At 38.6% G+C, this 11397-nt stretch overlaps 1 protein-coding gene across 1 annotated transcript; it reads left to right on the top strand.

Annotated features, from left to right (window-relative positions):
• The first annotated feature begins 3681 nt into the window (after positions 1–3681).
• On the top strand, positions 3682–6046 carry LOC26514358 (dynein axonemal heavy chain 2-like). Its single transcript, XM_014903617.3, has 4 exons — positions 3682–3849; positions 3903–4845; positions 4908–5401; positions 5454–6046. Exons 2-4 carry the CDS (start codon positions 4025–4027, stop codon positions 5999–6001), a joined length of 1863 nt encoding a protein of 620 aa, XP_014759103.2. The 5' UTR covers positions 3682–3849; positions 3903–4024; the 3' UTR covers positions 6002–6046.
• The last annotated feature ends 5351 nt before the right edge of the window (positions 6047–11397 follow it).

An 11397-nucleotide genomic window follows, 5' to 3' on the forward strand; every position in this document is an offset into this window, starting at 1 on the left:
CCCTGGTCTAGAACCTTCTCAAGCATTCCTTTATATTGATGACTTAATAGTAATTGGTTGTTTCGAAAAACATATGCTTAAGAACCTAACAGATGTTTTTGAGAAATGTAGGAAATACAACCTAAAGTTACATCCAGAAAAATGTTCATTTTTTATGCATGAAGTGAATTTTCTAGGTCATAAATGCACTGATAAAGGAATTCCAGATGACAAAAAATACGATGTCATTATAAACCGCCCAGTTCCGCTCGACGGGGACAGTGCTATACGTTTCGTAGCATTATGTAACTATAATAGACGTTTTATAGAAAATTTCGACGACTATTCACGTCACATAACAAATTTATGTAAAAAGAATGTTCCTTTTAAATGTACGGATGAGTGTGAAAATGCATTTCAATACTTAAAAACAAAACTTATGGAACCTACCCTGCTACAATATCCTGTATAATAACACAGGCCGACAATATCCAACTATTTTTTCCTCCACGCATAATTTTACCTGCTCCATAACCTATAGGTTCCCCTGAACCAAAGTCCAGAACAATCATAGGTTCACCCACAGTTTCCGCGGTACACCTAAGAAAAGAAATTTCAAATTTTACGATATATTGAATTATGTAAGCCGTGTAATGAAGATGACCATCATTGTTTCTAGAACATATCATTTTTGAAATGTATGTGTACCAACTAAAATTAAAAAATGGTATCTAGCAGTTACCATATCTTTGGAATACTCAACCAAAGTTGAAATCTCCAATTTTTTACATTATTTTTTGGTCTTCTATGATTTTTCCTCAAACATTTTCCTATGGAAGATTTTTATTTTCTTATTGAAATCAGTAGACCATGTTTTAATTTTGGATTTAAGGAAAAACTCGAAATAATTTTATATAATTTATTATAGGTGGTTAAATAATATTTTCGTCAATTAAACTGGAGTTTTTAATCTCACATTTTCAAAGAGTCAGTGACTTGTTTAAAATAAAAAAAAATAAAAAATAATAGAATATTTAAAAATTATAAATTAATTTTTGCTAATTTGCTAATTAATATTTTAAAATGGAATACAATGTTGTTAGTGATTTATATACTAATGGAGGTATTGACTTAGATCAATTATTCAAAAGGCTTGAAATGCAAGCCGGTATACATAAAATCAGCCAACTTAAAGTGGCACCGTGGGAAAATATCTTTGAATATACTTCAATAGATAATTTCAAATTTATGGAAATACCCAAATAACAAATTTAAAAGAAAAAGAAGCAATTTTGTCTACATTTCATGATGATCAAATTCAAGGAGGTCATACTGGCATATCAAAAACTTTGTCCAAAGTAAAAAGACACTATTACTGGAAAAGCATGTCTAAAAATATAACTGAGTATGTAAGAAAATGTGAAAAATGGCAGAAAGCCAAAATGACTAAACACACAAAAACCCCTTTAACAATTACAGACACACCAATAAATGCTTACGACAGACACTATTGGTCCACTGCCAAAATCAGAAAATGGCAATGAGTATGCAGTCACTTTAATATGTGACTATTTACATATTATATGTGTGTATTTAGTTGCCATACCTGTTCCGAATAAAAATGCTAATACTGTCGCTAAAGCAATATTTGAATCTTTTATCCTGAAGTACGGTGCAATGAAGACGTTCATTACGGACATTGGAACAGAATACAAGAATTAAATTATAGACGATTTGTGCAAATATTTCAATATTAAAAATATTACATCTACAGCACACCACCACCACACAGTTGGAACTAGAGGTGGAGAACTATCGATGGCCGCTATCGAGCCGCAATCGATAGTGTCAGACACATTCGATAGTGACCCAACCACTATCGATGGTGCCTTCGATAGCTGGCGTCTCACATCGCTAAAACTATTTCAATATTCGCTTGTGTAAAAATTGAAAAATTTGGTGTAAAATTGACGGCAATTAAAAAGGAACTATTAAATATGGATCGCTTTTTAAAAAAAGGTATGCTTAATGTATTCTACATAAGTATTTTGATGGCGAATTTAAGGTATACGTCGGAGGTCCGCAAAGCCTATTGCGCCAAGTCCATAAAATCAAGACTGCGATTGCACCAGCACAGACTCTGAAAATGATTTTGTTCCCAATAAGCAGGGTAACTCAAAAAGGAGTAAGATTTCACATGTTTGGAAATATTTCAAAAATTCCGACGACCAAAAACTTGCCAAATGCCTTGAAAAAAAATATGTTAATGTCGGACGATAGTATCGGTGACTATCGATGGCACTATCGACACTATCGAGGGTTTAAGAAAAACAATCGCCGGCTATCTAGTTGAAACAATAGAAAGAAGTCATAGAACTTTCAATGAGTACATACGATCTTACATATCGGTTGATAAAACTGATTGGGACGTATGGCTTCAATATTTTGTCTTTTGTTTCAACACTACCCCCTCTATGGCACATTCTTATTGTCCATATGAGCTAGCATTCGGTAAAACAAGTAATTTACCGGAACATTTTAATAGCATAGATAGTGCAGAAAAACCAGATAACTATGCTAAGGAGAGCAAGTATAGATTAGAAGTAGCCTATAAAAGAGCTAGAGTTATGTTAGAAGCAAATAAAAATAAACTACTATACGATCATAAAGTTCGGGATATAGATATATCAGTAGGTGACCAAGTTTTATTAGAAAACGAGACAGGTCGTAAGTTACATCCTAGTATATGGTAACGGAAATAAGAGATAGAGATAACATAGTAATAACAAATAATAAACATAAGAAACAAACAGTTCATAAGGATAGATTAAAAATTTTTATTTCATAAATTGCACTTAGTATGGCCATGCAAAGACACACATACATAGGTAAATAAATAAACATATTCTTTTAATAATTTCAATTTCTTTGATTCTAATAACACAATACAAAAAATAAATAAAAAAAAAAGGATGTATTAACTAGAAAATTTTATTATAAAAATAACTTCATTACATTACGTTATTTTTCAAAAGGAGGGAGATGTAGTATTCACATATATTGAATACCCACTGTACCGAAAGTACTTAAAGGGTGCGCACTGTAACACTTTGTTACGGTGCTTACATATTTCAAAGTCCCGGTCCCGGCCACCCTAAGTGCCCGAAATATGAACCGATCGCTATGGCTTAGCCCGCACACAGGAAGGGCTAACGTCGGCATAATTGTAACGAACGGACAGCATATGCATACCCCTTGCGACTCCACTTGAGAGCGCATACCAATATATATAAGCACATTCCTTTATACATAAGTATATAGGTACATAACTGTCTCTCTGCCGCCGCCTGCGAGCAGCGCAGCTACGAGACTTAGCCTTAATTAGACTTAAAGAATATTGTAAAAGAACAGAGACACTTCGATCGTTAGAGCGGTACCATTGCTGCTCTAATCAAATAAACTTTAAGCATATTTCAATACAAAACCAAACGTACCTCAATACAAAACAAAACCAAACATATTTCAATGCATAATAAAACCAAACATATTTCAAAATATTTAATATACTTACTGAGTCAATACGACTTGTTGCTTTGTTACTTGTTTAATCTTTGTTACTTTAGTTTAATCTAAAATATTTTGGGACAACATACTTAGTTCTAGAAGTATATTATTTTTAACTACGGAAAATGACACATGAATATAATCATCGGCTCCCCAGAAATTAAATAGCTATTCTTGTTTCCTTTAACTCCTTTTATTTAGGGTGGATTAGTGAACAAAACTGGGACAACATTACTGAATTGGATAAAGTGGCAGGGTTTCATGGGATAATAGATTCTTTTGAACAAAACTTTAAAGCTTGGAATGGTAATGGAAGATAACTATAATTAAAATAACTTTAATAAAAATTATTATTTTAGCGTGGTATGCCACAACGTTTCCTGAACAAGAAGACTTGGTTGGAGAATGGAATGACAAGTTGACAGATTTTCAAAAGATATGCGTCTTACGTTCATTGCGACCAGATCGAATTACTTTCTGCATGACACAATTTATTATTACCAAACTGGGGCCACGATACGTTGACCCACCCGTTCTTGATCTTAAAGCTACTTTTGAGGAATCAATTTCTCAAACTCCACTTATATTTGTATTATCGCCGGGCGTTGATCCAGCACAATCACTTATAACTTTATCTGAATCAGTTAAAATGGCACAGAGAATGTTCTCCCTTAGCTTGGGGCAAGGACAAGCTCCTGTTGCAACTAAGCTCATTATGGATGGCATAAGAGATGGCAATTGGGTATTTCTTGCAAATTGTCATTTATCTTTGAGCTGGATGCCAACGCTTGACAAGATGATAACAACAATGCAATCTATGAAATTACATAAAAAATTTCGACTTTGGCTAAGCTCTAGCCCTCACCCCGATTTTCCCATATCAATATTACAAACAAGCATTAAGATGACTACTGAACCTCCGCGTGGAATTAAAGCAAATATGAAGCGTCTTTACAATAATATAAATGAACAAAATATGGATACATGTAATGATCCAAGCAAGTACAAAAAACTCCTTTTTGCGTTATGCTTTTTTCATACCATATTACTTGAACGAAAAAAGTTTCTACAGCTTGGATGGAATGTAATTTACAGTTTTAATGATTCTGACTTCGAAGTTTCTGAAGTACTACTTCTTTTATATTTAAATGAGTATGAAGAAACTCCATGGGGTGCACTTAAATATTTAATAGCGGGAGTAAATTATGGAGGACATGTAACCGATGATTGGGATAGGCGTCTTTTAATAACCTATATTAATCAGTTTTACTGTGACCAAGCATTACAGTCAAGAAAGTTTCGGTAAAAAATATTCAATATATACAAATGTATAAATCTTTTATACATTAATTATTTTGTAACAGGTTGTCATCACTCCCCAATTATTTTATTCCCGATGATGGTGACGTACAGACTTATTTAGATCAAATACAAATGTTTCCAAATTTTGATAAGCCTGAAGCTTTTGGTCAGCATTCTAATGCCGATATTGCTTCACTTATAGGTGAGACTCGGATGCTATTTGAGACTCTTTTATCTATGCAAGTACAAACAACAAGCTCAGCAGGAAGTGAAAATACTGAGACAAAAGTATCTGATTTAGCAAAAGAGATATTGGCTAGTACGCCAGATGAAATCAATTATGAACAAACTGCAAAAATTATTGGCGTCAATCGAACTCCTTTAGAGGTTGTATTGCTTCAAGAAATAGAGAGGTATAATAAACTTATCGGAGAAATGTGTACCCATTTGCGCGATTTACGTCGAGGAATCCAGGGATTAGTTGTAATGAGTTCAGACTTAGAGGATATATTTTTGGCGGTCTCTGAGGGTCGAGTTCCATTGCAATGGTTAAAAGGTATATATATATTATGACACAAAATAAGTATTAATTAATTTTTTTTTTTTAGCTTATAATTCTTTAAAACCATTGGCGGCTTGGGCCAGAGACTTAACACATAGAGTTGCACATTTTAACACATGGGCAAAAACATTGCGCCCCCCGACTTTATTTTGGTTAGCCGCATATACATTTCCAACAGGATTTGTAACAGCTGTATTGCAAACTTCAGCGCGATCTACCAAGACACCTATTGATGAATTATCTTGGGAGTTCTATGTATTCGTTGAAGAGGATGCTGCTGCAGCTCGTATAATAAGAGAAGGAGGCGGTGTCTATATACGAAGCTTATTTTTAGAAGGTGGTGGATGGCTTCGAAAAAACCAATGCCTTCAAGACCCTCTTCCAATGGAACTTATTTGCCCCCTACCTGTAGTTCATTTCAAGCCAGTTGAAAATCTTAAAAAACGGTCTCGTGGAGTTTACCAGTGTCCAGCCTATTACTATCCAATTAGGTCGGGTTCATTCATAATCGCTGTGGATTTGAAATCGGGCGCTGAGAAATCTGACTATTGGATAAAGCGTAGCACAGCGCTTTTATTAAGTTTAGCTAACTAATATATTGATTTCGCTTAAATTAATTGAATAAATTGAAAAATAAAATGGTCTTTTTCGTTTTAAGCGAACACACTGAGGTTCCGTGTAATTCATAGTCTAAATTTTCAAAAATCGATCAGAATATATTTTTTAGCCATAAGTGCTCAATCTAATTTGCAAATATATAGGGTGATGCGTCAAGCAGCCACTAAGAAAACCATTTAAAATAATCACAACATGTTTTGCGGTTGCGTCTTGCTAGCACTTATTCTATTCCGCCTCTCCCAGTTTCGCAAGCCATTTTTTGTTATTTGTAGCGCATGCGCTTTGGGAGCTTTGGTAAAGCTTCTGCGTCCAAGCTTAGTTATGCACTTGTATGCAAACAAAAGTTTGAGTTTGAGTTAAAATGGTTTCATGCGGCTTGTACTCTCCTCAAATTACGTAATGGTGACTGGAGCCGAAGCTAGTGAAGTCCGCTTTACCCTAAATCTAAAGATAAAACATGGTATGATCTACTGATTTCAATAAGAAACAAGAATCTTCCATTGGGAAATGTTTGAGGAGAAATCATAGAAGCACAAAAATAAATGTAAAAAATTGGACATTACAACTTTTGATGAGTATTCCAAAGATATGGAAACTGCTAGGTGCCATTTTTATACCATTGCAGAGTATAATTTTGGTCAAAAGTGTGCAACGCAGTGAAGGAGACATCTCCGACCCTATAAAGTATATATATTCTTGATCAGGATCACCTCCTGAGTCGATATGAGCATGTCCGTCTGTCCGTTTGTCTCTTTCTACGCAAACTAGTCTCTCAGTTTTAAAGCTATCGAGTTGAAACTTTGCACACACCCTTCTTTCCTTTGCAGGCAGTATATAAGTCGGAACGGGCGGGATCGGTCGACTATATCCTATAGCTGCCATACTGATTGATCGGAAATGCCATAACTTGGTTGTTTTTCAAGTTAGAAGGATGGGATTTTCAATGGACAAAATAATTCGATATGCCAAATTTCATAAGGATCGGCCGACTATAACGGATCGTAATAGATCTAATAATATAAGATGCGTGGCGGCAACTAGCGGACTGCAACTCAACTGCAAGGGTACATAAACTTCGGCTCCGCCCGAAGTTAGCTTCCGTTTCTTGTTTAATTTGAGTTGGTATACATAAATTTCAAAAATGATATGTACCAAAAATTAAGATGATCAACGCAATTATACGGCTAAATAATTCAATATTTAGTAAAAAGCTGCATTAAGACGACTTAATTAGTATCATTCGTCTCATCTAGGAATCGTGCAGGACGAACAAGGCAAACCAACTTCTTCCAAACCTTAAACCACGCATTGCTCCCCCCAATAGACCACGGAGCGCAGGGGGTCGGGAACGATGATTCTACTCTGATTCTCTTTCTGCATCGGGAAATCCAGCTTACATAGGAACCAGGCGATTAATTGGCATCAGTTGAGGTTAACAGTCTGCTGACCGAAACTTCCAAGCTGTTTTCCCGTGGCGCAGAAATTAGAATTCTGGGTCAGCCATCGCTACGTCGTGAGGAATATTCCATTTCGAAATATCGATTTTAAGTCTGGGCTGACAGTCCGCAATGTGAGAAACTATGTCAACAACATCGGTGGAAACCAAGTCTCGTTTTTGTGGGGCATTGGTAGGGCTGGACAGCTGCCCGCAACGGTGAAACAAAGAATGATGTCGGCGATTGCACGTTGGGCAACGAGAAGCTGAACACTCGTGTGCAAAATGGTCAACCAGCGGCTCAGGTTCGTCCACCCCCGCTGCACTGTGGTTGGGCTTGTATGGAGCCGCGGCCATAAATACTTTCCGTATCCGACTGTATCCTATTGCTCTCATAGCACCGTAGTAAGTATGGCAGTAGTATTATAAGGCAACGGTGCTCTAAGCAAATACTTGCTTACTTACCAGTAGAATTACAGTGCTAAAATTTCATTATTAGGCATCCAATTTATTTGTATTTAAATTATTTAGAGTATAAAATAGTAACTCCTCTCCTCCTTCCCACAAGCTTTTCAAAATATAATGAAATGAGGTTCTAAAGTTCCTTTTATGATATGAATTTGGAGTGAAATAAATATTAACAAATATCTTCTAATAAATCAAATGTGCTGGGAGAAAAATTAGATTTGTCTCTTGTTGGGCTAAGCAGCCACCAGATAGGCTAATTAGAATATTGATAATTTGTTTATCTGCAGCGGCATTTAATCTTCTCTTTTGTCTCCCAGATTCGCATGCATTAATTCGGTCGCTATCAAAATTGTGATCGCTCAACATTGGTGACCCCGACGTGATCGCGCCCGAAGTTCAATCAGTTTAATTTCCCGAGAAACTGAAAAAACTGCGGTACGAAAAACACAAAAATAAAAAAAAAAAAAAACATCTCTTGGTTGTCGATTTGCATCACTCGCACTGGAGATTTGCGGGATGGAGTCTAGATGTGGAACTACTGGATCTGCTGCCGCAAGCCGGGAAAGGATGCTGCGGAGAAGAGCAGAGGTGACGTGCCAGGAGATGGAGGCGCTGCATCATAAGGTGAAGGCCATTATGGCGCTGGAGTCAGTGGAGAAGCGTTTGCGTGAGCGGTTCACCGCGCTTCAAGAAGAGTTGGAGGAGCTTAACTTCAGCGAGATCGGGAGTGAGCTTTATTGGAAATTCTCGCAGCTGGCAACTGATGTGCAGGTGGACATTCAGGTGGAGGTTGCCAAGCACTCCATGAGAATCGCTGCCCACTCCACACTTCTCGACGGTGCCGGTGTCTCACCCATGCCATACAAGCCAGCCCCATCCTTACCACCGTTGCCGATGCCAACATTTAGCGGCGGCTATGTTGACTGGCCGGATTTCTTTGCCCTTTTTAAGACGACGATTGACAGCCATCCTCACCTAACAAAAATGGAAAAGCTCCGGTGGCTCATTTCATGCCTGCGCGAGTCAGCCTTGGAGACAGTGAGAGCGCTGGAAATTACTGAAGCGAACTACGATGTGGCTCTTGACCTTTTGCGCAATCGGTTTAGTAATCGGCGATTAATTTTCCAGTCTCACATCAACGAGATCCTGCAGCTTCGTGTGGTCGAGCCCGGATCTGTTGCTACGTTGCGGGAGCTGTCGGATCGGTTCAATGGGCATATGCGTGCTCTCATGAGTTCCGGATCAGCTGCCGAGATCCAAGGATGCTTGCTCATCCACATTGTCCTACAGAAGTTGGATCCTGTCACAAAAGCCAAGTGGGAAGACACTCTGGCCGGAAACAACGACAGCCTTCCGTCTTGGGAGTCCATGGCACGATTCTTGGAGCAAAGGTGCCGGACTCTTGAATGCGTCGACTTTTCTTTGGCTGCGTATCCACCAGCTAACCAAGTGGGCCGAGGGAGATCTACGAATAACCGATCGTCGTGCATGATTATCAACGCTCGTCCAGCTCTATGCGCCCTGTGTGGTGTTTTGGCGCACGCGCTTCCTACATGTCCCAGCTTCCTTGCCTTGCCACTTAGTCAACGGTACGACGAAGTGCGACGGCTGACCCGCTGCTTTGTATGTTTGGAGGATGGTCATTTTGCACGCGGATGTTCAGCTGCCCGATGTCCAAAGTGCAATCGCCGACATCATGCTTTGTTGCACCATTGCGGGCAGCTGCCCAGCTCTAACAATTCCCCATCACTACGAGGTTTGGTTTCCGCCGCTGGTGTTGCCGTTGCTGCCCCACCTTCCCAGTCAATCAACACGATCTTGACGCAGGATCGCCCTACTGAAGTGCTTCTGCCAACCGCCAATATCCTCATCCGTGGTCGATCAGGTGCCTTTCTGCCTTGCAGAGTGTTATTGGACTCTGGTTCACAAGTTCACCTTATGTCATCGCGGCTGGCAAGTCAACTTCAGCTTCCTCGCACCAAAAGCTGTGTAGCGGTCGCAGGTCTCGGCGGCACTGAGTTTGCTACGGATGGATCCTCCGTTAATGTGTGTGTGAAGTCTCGACTAACCACATATTGTGCGAACCTAGAGGCGGTTATAGTGTCTCATATTGCGGACTGTCAGCCCAGCCTTAAAATTGATAATTGATAATTGATTGATGAAAATTGACAGCCTGTTCTTCAACCTATTGTCAGTTGGCCAAATCCAATTAGGTCACTGCCTCCCAGTTGTCCAAAATACACTATTTGGATGGGTGGTTTCTGGACGCAATGGACTATCGCGGGATGCTGGATTGCCCTATGCAGAAGGAGAAGAGGAGAAGAATCAACGTTCCGGACCCCCTGCACTCGTTAGGAGAACTCGACTCCCGCATTGGTCTATTGCATGGTCAAGGGTTTGGAAGAAATTGGTGTGCCTTTTTCGCCCTGTGAGTTCTTAATCTTCTTAATGGAACTACGCATCCTGTGGAATATCCCTTAAAAGATGTGTCTGCTGCCCTTCCAAAATTGTTATTGAAGGCACGCCCTTCAATAGGTGGGAGGATGTTGGGCTAAGCAGCCACCAGATAGGCTAATTAGAATATTGATAATTTGTTTATCTGCAGCGGCATTTAATCTTCTCTTTTGTCTCCCAGATTCGCATGTACTTTGTTGTCATTTTGTAGCGCATGCGCTTTTGGGAGCTTTGGAAGAGCTTCTGCGCCAAAGCGGTTCTTCTTCTTGTTGTATTTTGGGAGTTGTTATTGACCTGCCGCTATTTAATAATAATAATAATTTTTTTAATAATTTTTTATTGGGACTTTCAAATTCGGTTGGCTTTAGGTTATCTATTTTATTTTTGAAGTACAGTTCTTCTTCAACGGATAGTGTGGCTGATTCCTTTTTAAATTGAAGTCTGACTGGTCTACAATAGCGTGTAGATGATGGTCTAGGATTTTTCCATATTATTTTTGAGTTACTTTCAGATATAAGCTGAAGTGGGGCGTATGATGTTACAAATAGACATCTATCATCGTCATTGCAGTTTGAAAACTTTTGCTTATATTCACTGTGCCCTGTACTGCCATCAAAGCCCCATTTTCCAATTAATGTTAGTGTGTTCTCCGTGCCATCAAGACAATTTTCAGTTACAGTTTTTTGGAGCTCTAAAATGCTTGAAGCTGTGTTGTCTAGTAGACTCTGCAGCTCAACTTCTGCATATGTTTCTGCTACTGTTATATTTTCTGGATATCTTAAGGTTTTAAATTTGAGAATTTTCTCATAGCTTGGCAATATATTGCATGAAGCTTCACTATTTATAAATTCACGAATAAGCAAGTATTGATGTTTCGTGATTCCAGTGTCCATAAAAAGCGATGAGACCTTTTCCATATTTGTTTCGGATGACTTTGCGATCGGTTGAAACTAGGATGAGCGTAAAACAGAAGCTGCAGACTCATCTTGTTTTTCTAGCAGAGCTATCTGACGAC

This window comes from Drosophila ananassae, assembly GCF_017639315.1.
Source record: "Drosophila ananassae strain 14024-0371.13 chromosome Y unlocalized genomic scaffold, ASM1763931v2 tig00000153, whole genome shotgun sequence".
NCBI lineage: Eukaryota > Metazoa > Arthropoda > Insecta > Diptera > Drosophilidae > Drosophila > Drosophila ananassae.

Excerpts from the sequence above, each read along its gene's own strand:
- LOC26514358 (XM_014903617.3), top strand. The coding sequence starts at position 4,025 with ATGACACAATTTATTATTACCAAACTGGGGCCACGATACGTTGACCCA. Across the intron at positions 4,846-4,907 it reads TTACAGTCAAGAAAGTTTCG|GTTGTCATCACTCCCCAATT; the intron begins GTAAAAAATATT and ends ATTTTGTAACAG. Across the intron at positions 5,402-5,453 it reads TCCATTGCAATGGTTAAAAG|CTTATAATTCTTTAAAACCA; the intron begins GTATATATATAT and ends TTTTTTTTTTAG.